This window comes from Gekko japonicus, unplaced genomic scaffold, assembly GCF_001447785.1.
Source record: "Gekko japonicus isolate JY-2015 unplaced genomic scaffold, Gekko_japonicus_V1.1 scaffold252, whole genome shotgun sequence".
Taxonomy (NCBI): domain Eukaryota; kingdom Metazoa; phylum Chordata; class Lepidosauria; order Squamata; family Gekkonidae; genus Gekko; species Gekko japonicus.
Genome location: NW_015163612.1, coordinates 768,338 through 783,190, shown reverse-complemented (window position 1 = coordinate 783,190; position 14,853 = coordinate 768,338). Strand labels below are relative to the sequence as shown.

At 41.9% G+C, this 14,853-nt stretch overlaps 1 protein-coding gene across 1 annotated transcript in view; it reads right to left on the bottom strand.

The window, feature by feature from the left end:
• Positions 1–14,853, bottom strand: part of LOC107107107 (triadin-like) — a 181,568-nt gene that overhangs the window by 16,884 nt on the left and 149,831 nt on the right. Inside the window, exons 32-35 of the mRNA XM_015407344.1 lie at positions 6,764–6,802; positions 6,587–6,631; positions 4,383–4,427; positions 3,112–3,141 (exon numbers count right to left, since the gene is read on the bottom strand). Coding sequence (XP_015262830.1) covers positions 3,112–3,141; positions 4,383–4,427; positions 6,587–6,631; positions 6,764–6,802 — 159 coding nt within the window. The remainder of the gene's footprint in view (positions 1–3,111; positions 3,142–4,382; positions 4,428–6,586; positions 6,632–6,763; positions 6,803–14,853) is intronic.

Below are 14,853 nucleotides of genomic sequence, written 5' to 3'. Positions count from 1 at the left end.
GTTGTGTGGAGGTTGGCTACCCTAGGAGTAGCCATCAGTGCTTCAGAGATCCAGGTTCTTGCTGTAGAAGCTGAGTGGGTGATTTTGGACCAGTCATAGACTTTCAGCCTTACCTACCTCACAGGGCTGTTGTGCAAGTCAAAAGGGGGAGAGGAGAATGATATCAGCTGTTTTGGTCCCCATTGCAGAGAAAGACTACTTTTCCTCCTGGGAAACCATTGTTGCCAATCTCCAGGTGGGGGCTGGAGATCACTCAGAATTACAACTGCTCTCCAGATGGCAGAGATCAGTTCCCCTGGAAAAAATGGTGGACTCTGTGGCAGTCAGGGCTTCAGAGCTCAGAAAATGGTGGACTCTGTGGCAGTCCGGGCATCAGAGCACGGATGAGGATGCAGGTGTGTGTGTGGGGAAATGGAAAGCTGAAGAGAGAGGTAGGATTATGATTGGCTGTGAAGGAGATAGGGTTGCCAACTCCAGGTGGGAAATTCCTGGAGATTTGAGGGATGGAACCTGGAGAGGGTGTGGTTTGAAGAGGGGTGGGACCTCAGACAGGTACAATGCCATAGACTCCACCCTCCCAACCAGCCATTCCCTCATGGGGAACCACTGTTGCCAATCTCCAGGTGAGGCCTGGAGATCACTCAGAATTACAACTGATCTCCAGGAGGGAGGGGGGAGGAGATCAGTTGTTGAAATCAGAGGGGCAGATAACGGCAGGTTGATGGTTGGCTGGGAAGGAGTTAGGGTTGCCAACTCCAGGTTGGGAAATTCATGGAGATTTGAGGGGTGGAGCCTGGAGAGGGTGAGGTTTGAGGAGGGGTGGGACCTCAAATAGGTACAATGCCATAGACTCCACCCTCCCAACCAGCCATTCCCTCATGGGGAACCACTGTTGCCAATCTCCAGGTGAGGCCTGGAGATCACTCAGAATTACAACTGCTCTCCAGGAGGGAAGGCAGAAGTCAGCTGCAGTCAGAGGGGCAGATAATGGTACGTTGATGGTTAGTTGGGAACAGGATTTTTGCTCACAAGACTCCACAGCTTAGAGGGAGCAATAGAGGGTGCCCAACTGTAGAAATGACCCCACGGAGACGTGTGTGCTGCATTTTCTGGCCTACATTGTGTGACCTTGGACACCAGGTATTGTGTAACATAAGGTATGTGAGACTTTACTTCTACATTTGTGCCTTTCTATTACATACTCCTAATATGTACTTAACCTGCTTCCAGTCTATGCATTCGTTACACATCTTTCTAGAGCTCGTTGTATTGCTTTCACAATGGCTTTATGACATATTGCTGGAAGGTATTGTGCTGAATATATTTGCTGGGAGCTATTTTGCTAAAGCCCTTCCCCCCAATATACACATACATATTTACACAAACCCCCTGAGGTTTCTGGTTATATAAGATTTTCTGCCTATGAAATTCCTTACTCTTGAACTGCTCTCACATTTGACCAAAGGGTCATTTTCAGTAACACTTAAACAGGTTACTACACAAAACAGCATTAAAGCCACCACCACATACTGCCTCAGATTGTGTAAACCAGGGATTAAAAGACCCAAGTGATGCTGGTAAATTCCCATAAAGACACTTGTGGTGCCCTGGGGGGGGGGGGGGAATGTTCCCTCTAAGCTGTGGAGTTGTGTGAACAAAAATTCTATGTGAGCTCCTGACATTACAGTTATGAGCGAGTAATTTGGTTACTGCATAAATCAGTTGCTTTGGAGCCATCCTTCCTGAGCTAAGACAAAAATGTGTGAGCTGGAGGCTAAAAAACTGTGAGCTAGCTCACACTAACTCAGCTTAGACGGAACACTGCTGTGGGTTTGTGTTTCCTTTGTTTAGTGGCAGACTAATTAAATTGTTCACAAAGAAAGGTATCCCATAAGGGAATTGTTCCCAAATGAGCACCACTTTCCTTAAGTTACCAGAGGTCTACCAGAAGGCCAAAGTAAGAGGCAGAACAGAACAGAACTGTACTACAGTGAGCAGTGCTTTCCCCTCCAGCTAGGTGATGCTTATACAGGAGGGTACCATATCATTAGACTCACATACATGGTTCTTCCATTCACGTGGTGATGCAGAATTGGATAATGATGAAATAATTCTCATGGTACTATGCTTAAGTGTGAATATTAAGGTATAGGAAATCCACTGGAACAGTGCCTCACCTGATTTCCATCTTGTCATTTTTCCTGCTCAGTGTTTTTCTCTGCTTTAGCTGAGGTGTTGAATAGCTTTCTTGTGTTGCGTACAGACAGGGATATATGAAAAGGAATGCTACGGCCATTGCAAGAGTTGTAATGCAAGACCTGGGCCCCGATCACATGCAGAGTTTGCCGCTGGAGAGCCACGAATGCCAGGCAGATTATATGGGCGTGATCATACCGCCACATCTGGCAAGCGTGGTGCACCCGTGGCCAACCGGTATCGTCCGGACGAAGATGCGGAGTTTAAAAGTACCTGGGAAACTCCAGTATTAAACGGTTGTGATGGGCTGCAGACAGACACTCTCCATCTGATCGCCCCAGCGTGTTCCTCTCGAGTCCCTGCTTCCTGGTTGGAGCGCGCTGGAAACAACTTCCGAAGGAAGCAACACCATTGCATCTGATTGCATTGGGGTGCATCAAATTGCGATGGCGCTAATAGCCACGCCTCCCCCCGCGTTATCTAGCTCGTGTGACCGGGACCCTAGTCTTGTAATTAGAGGACAATGTTCAGAACCATTTAGCCATGCTAAATGACACATGTGGATGCACTCATCATTTCATGGACTGCAACCCTCGTCCATTTAAAGCAATAGAAATTTCATCACTGGACATCACTCAAGTGTTATACTCTAGATCTTGTCTTTCAATTCCCTTTTGGTGGCAGTTTACTTTTTCTCTTTCACCAAATAGCAGCAACAGGTTTACCACATTTTATTTAATATTTCCCTACAGGCCAAAAAAAAGTTTTCAGGGGGCCAATGATTCATTTTTCTCACTGTCCCAGTAAAGATAACATTTTTAACCACAATTTACAAACTTATGTTTTGTACAATATTTTCAACTACAGGATGTCAGCTGAGAAACAAATGTCTTTAAAATGCTAAACAAAACTTACCTTTTGACTTTGCAGCTTTTGAAATCTTGTCTGGAAGGAAAGAAATCCACAAGTCAGAGGGTTCACAGGAAAGGCTCTTTGCAATTAACACAGTTAATTTGCTTGAAAGCAATGATAATATGCCCTGGAACAACTTCTTTACACAGGCAAGCATCTAAGAAACAATCATCTTATCCACCACTATAAATGCAAAAGGTAAAACTTTTTTTTTGGGGGGGGGGGAGAATCCCAATTTGTTTCCAGCAGAAGCATAGCATTTTATGTACGTAACATGGACATTTTCTTGCTACCTAATCTCTCATCTTTTCCCTGAGGTGTAACTTTTCTTATTACAGTGAATAGCGAATGTAACACTCCCATTTCTGCAGTCTACATCTATATTGCATTTCTTCTGGAATTACATACTGATTCGGAATAGAGGTTTTTTAAAAATAGATCCTTCCAACATAATGTAAAGTGGGGTAATAATTAGTTGTATTTGGCATTTAAAAAAAAAGAAAAAGAAAAAAATCTGTCATATTAACTGGGCCATAGAGTTTGGATTAATAGATCAGCACAGAGATGTCATCATGCTGGGCACATCGCACAGCGACATTCTAGCATTTTGACCAAAACTCTATGGTAACCAAGACCAGTCCTTGTGGGAAATCTGTATTTATTTCCATTTACATAGAAAGCTATGAAAAGTATTGAAATGTGCACATGACTTCAGACTTGTGGTCACTGAAGAGCACCAACTGATAATCTACCCTCCTGTGCTTTAGAAGAGATATATGCAGACAAATAGCCTTGCACTATAAACCCTCTACTTATGTGTCCTAGGATACACATAGTAGGACATGCTTGTTATATCTTTGGCTAATTCAGAGCTATCTATTTGTATATTTTCAGTATGGGAAAATTACTCCATTTGAAAGTTGAGAGTAATAGTAATAATATCATTGATGTACAGATGATTATATGTGTAATATTAATTGAGCATGCTATGAAGATAACTGCTTAGCACACCTGCATTAATACACCTGTATCACAGCAATGCAGTTTCCAGGAGGTCTCTGCCCTCCTGGCTCTGATCAGGTACAGACCTACTTAGCTACAGCAAGGCAGCATCATGTATCTCTACGCCAAATAAAGATGACCAACATAACACGATATTATAGGTACACAGTGGCAAGTTATTGCTTCATAAATGGTCACTCGTCTTTGATGCCAATCCAGAAAAAGTTAGTTATGATCAAGTGCCACTGAAATAAAAAGGAACCAGTAGTTACCTGATGTCACATTGTGATGTTTATGGGTTTCTTTTACTGCTGGAACTGTTAAGAAAACAGAGCAATCTCATTAACTTTGGATTCAAAGGTCAAATTTGGCATGAAAAGCACATTTATACTGTTAAAATTTTATGCAGTTAAGCAGAAGCTATAGTCACTGTACAAGTTCAAACATGATATTTTTTTTAAAAAAAGATCTTTTAAATCAGGAACTATCATTTTAACTTAAGTTTCACAGAATCAGCAGAATTTAAAGTCATGAAGAAAAGGAATTTTCATGTGAAAATCTGGTTGCATATAAAAGGATCCATATCTCATGAAAAAATATCAAACCAACAGGCTCAAGGATATATTGGTGCTTATGAGCACTCTTCTGTTTAAACCAGAAGAGCCAGTTTGGTTAAGTGTGCGGACTCTAATCTGGGAGAACCGGGTTTGATACCCCACTCCTCCACTTGCACCTGCTGATGTGACCTTGGGTCAGTCACAAGCTCTGGCACAGCTGTCCTTGAAAAAGAGCAGTTTGTGTCAGAGTTCTCTCAGCCCCACCCACCTCACAGGGTTTCTGTTGTGGGGAGGGGAAGGGAAAGGAGTTTGTAAGCCACTCTGAGACTCCAAGTGAAGGGCGGGGTATAAATCCAATCTCTTCTTCTTCTTCTTCTAAACTAGATCTGAACCAAATTTTCATGATTTTCATGTCAAAATCTACATTGTCAACAAGAGACAATCTTTTGTTATACAGGCAGGCAAGTTACAGAATTTTCTTTAGATATTCATTCAAATCTTGGATATGCCAAAGTCTTCTAGGGTGATTTTTATGGGAGTTCATCCAACACAGCTCAGGAGCTTTGGAAGCAGGTCTTGTGAGGAGGATCTCACCTGGCTGGCTGGCCAATATGGGAGGCGGCAGTCCTTCAAGTACACCCACCCACCATCCATTTAGGGCTTTAATGGTAAGAACCAAGAATCTGAATTGTGCCCAGAAGCATATGAACAGCCAATGCAGATCTTTCAGCTCAAGATATCAGCCCTCTGTCCAGTCCTCAGTAATAATCTTGCTGCCACATTTTGGACCATTTACAGACAATTTTAAAAGCACATTAAGGCAATCTAGCCTGGAAGTGATAACCATGCTTGTCAAACTGACATATCAGTCAAAGCTGATGAAAGGCACTATGTACCACAGAGAAGAACCTCCAACCATAGACCTGGTTCTAGCAGCATCCCTAAGCTACAAACCTGTTCCTTCTGGGAGACCACAACTCCTTCCAGGACAGGCACACTCCTCAGTCCACAAACATCTTTGCCATTGCACAACAGCACTGCAGTCTTTGAGCTGCAATTTGTTGATGTTCATCCTTCCCATTCCTTTCTCCAGGGCCTTGGTCAAGACTTCCACAGATAGCTGACTGATTGGGCTACAATATCCTTAGTAAGATGCCTAGTACGGTGTGAAAAAAATGGCATTTTCTGGGTTCAGGTATATCAGAACCCCCCCAAATCAATATTTCCCAATATTCCCAAATCTCAATATCAGTATGGTATTGGGATTTGGGAAATAATCGGGAAATCTGAATTTATTCAGCTCCATTATAGCCTATGGGGACTGTTCCCCATAGACTATAATGGAGAATCAATCTGGAGGTTTCTGAGGCTCGGGGTGTGTGTGCTGTTTTTTGAGGTAGAGGCACCAAATTTTCAGCATAACCTTAAATGCCTGAGTTCACTCGCCGAGTCATGCAGTTCAGCAGTGGTGATATGGGCCAACTTGGGGAACAAATTTAAAGAGATCTCTTTAAATCCCTTCTCCAGCCAGCCAGTAAACTCAGGCATTTAAAGAAACCCTACATACAGCACAGCAAACATTTAATACTTGATGATGATGCACATACTTTTTTCTACATGTACAAAAATTATAGTGCATGATGTGTCTGATATTCACATCTACACAAGGATGGGGAAGAGATGTGATGCAGATGAGATCTGTCCTTTGGGTATGATAACCATAGAAACTATAAGAGACTTAAGCCATACCAATCCTGATGATTTCTGAAAGTTGTAGAAATGTAGGAAGTCCAAACAGTGCAGCTGAATATATGAACTCAGATCTTTCCTTTTCTTGAATACACTATAAAGAGATCCTTTTGATTCCTGAGACCCGTGATTTCTATGCTTGCAAAATCTTACACCCTTCCTTCACTTACCTTTGCCCTTTTCCTCTTTCATATGTGTCTTCTGCACTGTTTTTCCTATATAGGTTAAGAAGATGAAAACTCAACAGGTTATAAGAATCTGAAAGTCAGCTTAGTAATGCTACATTAAAATGTGTTAGTGAAATTAACACATTCACATGGTTTTTAAGAAAGCTATCCAGCGCTTACCTTTTTTTTCCTTCACAGGCTTGACTGCTTTTTTCATATCTAAAAAAGATATCCAAGACATCATGACTGAATTTTAGCAGGCTTAGATATTTGCAGCTTTAGTTTCAGACACATTTAGAGATGTTTCACACTGTTGGCAAAAGCAAGGGTGTATATGCCCTGACACAGCATTGTTACTATATCTACTCCCTTATATGCCACAGTATGGGCTTCTATAAAACATTATCCAAATGGGTTGGTACACACACTTCTCCTTTTTCAGCATCCCTTTTTCAGCCTCCATGAATAGAGTCAATCAGCTGTGATTTCACACAAGGAGACAGATTGAAATCAACGAAGGTGGAGTGCTGGAGGCATCAGTGCCATTCCAATATTCCCTGCTGAGAACAGCAGCAGCTATCTGGCAGTCTGCCTTAGAATCGTTCACGTCTTCCCTCCATATGATCCTATACTATAATACACATCTGTTCAATGTCTTCTAGTACACGTGCTATCTGCTCAGATGTGAGCAAGCTGTCGCTGATCACGCCAACCTAGATCATTCTATCTCTTTCGTAGGCACTCAACAGCCTGAATCTGTGCACATTCCCTTGGTAGTAAATCACAGTGGGATTTAACTCCAAATAAGGGTTATGGCAGGAACAGAATATTTGCCAATTTCAGCCCAATCCCTTCCTGGCCTAAATTTGCTATGTTTTCATGGAGGTTCACAGTCTTGCTTGGTTTAGGGAATTATGAAAATGGCAATCAGTTTTTTACAATGTTGGAATAGATATTCTAATCAGTGTGTTCATCTGGGACCAATGTTCCCTCTAAGCTGTGGAGTCTTGTGAGCAAAAATCCTACTTTGTGAGCTACTGGCATTAAAGTTCTGAGCGGGCGATTTGGCTACTGCATACATTAGTTTGCTCTGGAGCCATATTTCCTGAGCGAAGACGAAAATGTGTGAGCTGGAAGCTGAAAAACAATGAGCTAGCTCACACTAACTCAGCTTAGAGGGAACACTGTCTGGGACTATCGATATTCTAATCAGTGTGTTCATCTGGGACTATTGATATTTTTGTAAGACATTATCATTAATCATTGATGATAATACTATGTTTCATTTTGTAATTTATATATAGAAACTATTTTATTTTTGTACAAAGTATTAAGAAAATAGAAGGAAAATAAGCAGTAAACCTCAGTAACTGCAATATCTTACATATGGCAAGTTTAAAACACATCACTTGTTCAGGATATATCAGTTTGGAATACAGCATGCACTACATGCATAAAAATACCACATTTGAAAGTCATACTTTGGAAAATTAAAATTCAACATGTAGAGTCATTTGATAGATGCAGCGTATAGTGTCTGAATAAACTTGAGATGCAAGCAGGTGTAAGTTATATTACAAGCAAAGAGAAGGAACCCCATAGCACATAAGCATTTACAATTATAGTTTCCTCCCATATTTGTTTTCCTAATTCCTTCAAGTAAACAAAACTTTCACATTTTCATTTTATCAACCATTATTATGGCAAAGAAGCAGAAGAAGAGGAAGGGGAATTGCCAAGAACAACTCCACAAAGTTCTTTCAACCAGTAAGGGGGCAGGAGAGCAGGCAGGTAAAAGACAGTGCTCAAACCAGAAATAAAGCAGGGATGAACATGAGGAGGGTAGGATGGCTCAGTTGGATGAAAAAGGTGAAAAGAGAGGATTTGGCCTTATATCATAGGTTTTCTTATCCAACAGGATTCTGTTCTGTTAACTTGAAAATACTGATTACAGCAGCATGTTGAGAGCCAGGAAAGTGTAGTAGTTCCAGTGTTAGATTGAGGGGACCCAGGTTCAAAACCTCATATATCAATGATGCTCACTGGAACAACTTTGTACCAGTTCATTATCTCTCAGCCTAATCTACCCTTACAGGGCTATTGTGAGGATAAAGTAGAGGTAGGAGGGGAACTATGTTCAGAGCTCTGAGCTTCTTGGAGAAAGGGCAGTATAAAATGGAATGATTTGTTCATAATGTTGGCTGTAATCTTCTCTTAGAGGGTATAGGCATGTTTTTAATGTCTAAGTTACAGTGATTTGTAAAAGCTTTATCAAAGAGCAGGGGCACAGAGAAGGTCCCAATTCAATCCCCGATTTCTACAATTAATAAAAAATCTCTCAGATAGCAGGCCTAAGAAGGATTTCTGCTTGAGTCTTTGGAGGTGCAGTGCCAATCAGAATGATCAGTGCTGATCAGTGTTCTAATTCTGCGTATGCATGACTAGGAGTAAGGGAAGAAATACAACGGGAAGAAATACAACGAGCTCTAGAAGGAAGCTCCAGGTGAGTGTCCCGGCTGTGGCTGGTGGGGCGGCAGAGGGAAGGAGAAAATAGAGGAAGGCAGGGCCATGTTTATTTCCTTCTTCTTAGCTATAAGGCAGGGCTGTCTCCAGTCATTTTGCTGCCCCAAGTGGGTAGTATGGGAGGACAGTCTCATGGTAAAAGGTTGGTATGGTTCTCTCCACCCCTGACTTATGTTGATTTGGGGTTATGCAGTGGCAGCTAAAGTAGAAAAGCACCTCCTCCTATGCCATGTCTTCTGGGTTCCAAGGGTCTGGCCTTGTGTCAGAAGTTGTTGTATGCACTGGAAATGTTATGTATCTTCCAGTTTAGGTCCTAAGAGTGCAAATAGAATTGCCTTGTCAGGGACAATGTGCCATCAATCACTGTTACACAACACAAGGCCAGATATATTTGTGGCCCCAAATAGAAACTTTTTGGTGTGTCATTCAATTCCATATTGGAACATTCCAATTTTGGTCCTATTTTATTTATTTTTATTTATTGTTAATTGCCTTACATGTGTTACAAGGACTCTGTTGCTTGTTATATTTTGCATTATTTGACCTTTGAAGAAGGCCTTTGTGAGCCGAAACGTTTCAGGTCATACACTGTTCTCTTTTGTGTGTATTTGTAACTTTGTACATTTTATGAGGGTTAATTTGGGCCCCTACTAGGTTTTTATATGTCTTTGTAATAAACACTATTTTGTACACTTATTATGTTTTTAACTTTTTACCCTCTATTATTTTTCTAAACTTCCTTAGGAGGTTTGTGCTTTGTTGGTTTAGATTTGTTCCCCTCTTTTTGGGGGGTGTCTTTTTCCTGGGGATTTGAGGGGTAGAGTCTGGGGAGGGCAGGGTTTGGGGTACAAAGGGACCTCAGCAGGGTATAATTCCATAGAGTCCATTGCCCAAAGCAGCCATTCTCTCCAGGAGAACTGATCTTGGAAATCTCCAGGTGCTGCCTGGAGGCTGGCAATACTAAGGAGAGGGCCAGACCTGTATATTGGAGGGGTAGAGCCTGGGGAGGGCAGGGTTTGGGGTGCGGAGGGACTTCAGCAGGGTATAATGCCATAGAGTCCACTGCCCAAAGCAGCCATTGTAATAGCTGGGAAATTTTCTGTAGGAGAAATGATGAGCTATGGCTGGGGTACACGGTGATTTCTGGGAGATCTCCAGGCCCCAAAGGGAGATTGGCAACTCCAGTGACCATTTAAGGGAAGATTGGGATATGTATTTTGGCAACTCCAGTGACTGTTTAAGGGGAAATTGGGATATGTGTTTTACCTCAGGTCACATTCAATGACTCCCAACAGCAACAACAAACTGTTTAGAATGTTAGAGCCAAAGGCCAATCAGACCACATCTGCAAATGACCTCTGTGTTCTGACTGGCTATTGGGAGGAGAGGAACAGCAAACTGTTTAGAATATTGGAAGTGAGACTCAGGCAACACAGCCAGTGGATAGGGACAGCTTCTGAGTGACAGAACAGGGAACCAACTGATTTGGGAGCATGTGGAATGTTCAGGAGAGTGCCATTACCAAAACAGAATTATTATATAGATAAATGATATTAAGTCCTGAACCTTTATTGGAGCCTGCAAAAAACACCTTCAAACACCAGACTAGGACATAAGCCCTTTTTGTGATGCTTTATGGTAAGAGGCTCACAAACATTATTGTCCACATGTAGAGCACCACCTTGCGGAAGTGGTGGTTAGCTGTTAACAGCTTCAGTATGGGGGCTGTAACATATACTGGCATGAACTCTGAGACTTCCTTATGACCTGGGAAGCAGTGGGGGGGGGGAATCTGCCTGGTATAATTCACAAACTACTGAATGAAACTTAAGGATGAACTTTGGGAGACAAGGACGCATAGTGTTTCTGAACACTTTGTGACTACGGTTACCCTCTCTGAAATATCAGGTAATCCAGGAATTTACTGGGTGCTTTTGGGCAAGCCACTGTTGCTCAGCACACATACACATGCCATTTACAACATTCACATCATAATATTAGGTTGCAGTCACACACACTAAATAATCCACTTTCAATCCACTTTCAAACTGGATTTTCACTGTGTAAACTGGCTTAATCCATTTGTAAAGTGCACTGAAAGTGCATTGAAAGTGGATTGTTTAGTGTGTGTGACCACAGCCTCAGTTTACTTTATTAGGCAGTTAGGCTTAATATGATAATGTTTGCAAATCTTTTGACCACTTAAGGAAAGTGCTGTGTAAATGCTATGCAACTTCTGGGAATGCAGCTAGGAATGCTCAGACACCTGCCTCTCCAACTTGCTTTCTGTTCCCTGGTTGTAAACAGACACCTCATTTTTCAAAGACGGGTTTCATAGTTCATCGATCTTTTCATTTGTGTCCAACATATTTCACTGTATTCCTTCCTAACCATTCAGTACAATACAATTGGTTTTTGCACATGCACCTTATTACACAGCTTGATTCAATCCACCCCCCCCATCCTTTTTGCATTACTTCTCCAAGTAGGAGGCAACTGTTTCAATAGACAGTTATATCACTCAGAAATCATATATATCCGTCATCAATGCCTTGTGTTTCAATAAAATCCTATCCTTTGGTGTTCATCCAAGTAGTCTCTAGTGATGTTAATACCGTAGATGCTGATCTGTTTGAATCAGCAGCTTCCTTGTGCATGCACAGTTTTGGAGAAACCCAATGCAAACCAGTTTGGCAGGCATTCACGGCTGTTTGGAATGAACCAAACAGACCGAGTGATCTGATTGCCACCTTTGCAAACAGTAAGTTTGATAGTCAAACATGTTTGCTGTGAAATTTGCAGCATCCCTAAAGGCAAATTGTTTTATAATAAGCAGCAAGCCACAATATTATTGTATTTGGGCTCAATGGTTAGGCACCATTCCTTGCTTTGGTGGATATTCTGAATTCACTGGCTGCCTTTCTTCTCAGCATGATCTTTGAATTCATTGGCAGTAAAATGAACCCATCACCTGCTTGTTCAAATATTACATCCAAAATAGTATGATCTCTATGATAATGAGATTATTACTCTTTCATTGCGGAGGGGAATCTCTTACCCTCTGTTTTAGGCGCCAAGTTATAACATAACAATCAATATGCATTAACTGTTCTTTAAAAGTGATTAAAGCTTTTGATGTTGCAAAATGTTCAACTCCTGCCACAGGGAATTAATTACAGATAAAGGCAATAAGATGATTTACTTATCACTTTAAAATACAGTGCCAATTATTAATTTTGATTGCTATTATTATCTATGTGTAGATAATTTAGGGCTTCATACTCTTAAAGCTTTGCATGATCTAGCACAAAAATGACACCGAGACTACTAATTAAAAGTTAATTCATCATATAGAGTCAATATACACGGATTTCCTGCATTGGTTATGAATGTCTGCTGTCAGAAACAGTCACTGCATTGAAACAGCTGCCTATCACTCTGGCGTCAGATCCATGAAATATTATGTTTGCGAAGCAGCATTCTTTCAACTCCTGATAGGCCCCATCTGAAAGTGCTGCAGAATGAACCACCAAAAAGTTTGCTTTCATGTCAGTTTATATAAAGGGCACACAATCACACTGAATGTACTTTCCTAGGATGTGTTAGATCAAAGTATTCTTCTGATGCAACAGTTCTCTAGACATCAAAACTATGTTCCGTTAGTGAGCTCTGTATTGTGTTTCATGATATTTGAGCAACCAGGTCCAGCAATAGTGTGGTCAGATGAGCACAGACAGCGCAGGTGTGTGGGTGGGTGGGAGGGAGAGGGGATAAACACTATATGATTAAAGAATGCAACAGCACAAAAACACCAACTGAATGAGCAGGCAGAAACACTGCTGCCACCTTCTGGCTATATTGGGCATGGCAAGCAACACTTCCAAGGATTTGACACACAGCTTATTGACAACCACAGTAATTTTCGTCAGCCATTCTGCTTTCTGGATTTCAGAATTTATTTTGCAGTGAACTCCTTCCTGATGATAGTAATTCACTAATGGATGTACAGTTTCTTCATATGTGGTCTGTTGGCAGGAATCTTAGAAAGTGTGCCTCCCTGAAACAGCAGCACTTCATGTTTCCTCATGTCACCTATCAAAAGCCTCTTTTAATTACATTTATACTACAATGGGACCAGCTGTATCTATGTTATTTAATATTACTTACTGTAAGGAAATGAGACATTTAATGGGTTTTCCTCAGTCCATTGTTTATACTATCCTGCCTCCAAGGATCTTAGCACAGCATACATAGGGATTCTCCCATTTTATCTTCACCACAACCTTCTGAGATAGGCTTCCATCCATGGAAAGCACATGGTTTCCCCAAAACTGTGTATGCACAAAGAAGCTGCTGACTCAAGTGGATCAGCATCTATTCACATCACTAGGAACTACTTGGAGGACAGACTCCCAAGGGTAGGATTTTATTGAAACACAGCATTGATACATCATCTTCAGATGCTAATACCATGGGACTGAATGAAGAAGTAGTCTGGACCTGCTGCTTTTGAATGTAAATAAATTTCTGCCTGCTGCTCTCTGTTTAACAGTGCTGATCCTTAGACCCTTTCCTCTCCCTCTCCCTTTCTCTTACCCCCTCCCCCTCTTTCTTCTCCCTGCCTCCTTTGTGAGCTGTATTACACAAAACAAGGGAGGTATTGCGTCATCCTTTAGCTCTTTCTTCTCCCTGCCTCCTTTGTGAGCTGTATTACACAACACAAGGGAGGTATTGCGTCATCCTTTAGCTCTTTCTTCTCCCTGCCTCCTTTGTGAGCTGTATTACACAAAACAAGGGAGGTATTGCGTCATCCTTTAGCTCCATCATATAGCTGACCCTAGTCTTTCCTATATTATAATCCTGTTTTGGGGTGGCAAGATTCCATGTTCTCCCTCAGCCCATCAGCCGCCACTCAACAGTACTCGTGTACCATTGGCTGAATGCTGGGTCTGCTCCTCTTCCCCGCCCACTCCCCCTTCAGCCACTCTGCCCTGTCAGAATTACTGGCAAACAGCTTTCTCTCTTGATGAAGACGCTTCTCCTGCTTGCCTCCCATGTGGGACTAACTGTTCCCTCAATGGCTGTTGGTAGGTGTCACAAAATGGCAGTTACCTGTGTTTGTAAGGCCAGGCTAGCTGCTAATAGGGCCGGGGCCTTTTCGGTGGTGGCCCCTAACTGGTGGAACAAGCTCCTGGAGGAGATCAGGGCCCTGCAGGACCTCTCACAGTTGTGCAGGGACTGCAAGACAGAGCTCTTCTGCCAGGCATACAATTAGGGGCCGCTGCTGCTGCCCTAGTGCACGGCCCATAATGTTAACATCCAGCAGCTGCCTCAAGAACGAGCATAATAACAACTAAACACCTTATGTGGAATAAAATTGAAGCACTTTGTTGGAAAGCACTTTATTCGTTTAATTTTTAACTGCCGCCAGTATTCTGATATTTTGTAATGTACTATTTTAAATGCTTTGTTTTAATTCTGTATTATTTATGTTTTTATTCTGTATTGTTGTGTTTGTTGTTGGAAGCCGCCCTGAGCCTGCTTTGCGGGGAGGGCGGGGTATAAATTTGACTATAAATAAATAAATAAAATGGCTGTGGTTATTTGTTTAAAATGTTCCCCCATAAGGTTTAATTGAGCTGTAATTTCAGAGAGGGGCCTGCAGGGGTATCACTCACTGGGTTGAATGGGGCTTCCTCATCTGCTGGCCTACAGTTCCCAGCTGCCCCAAGGCCAAAAAGTGCAGG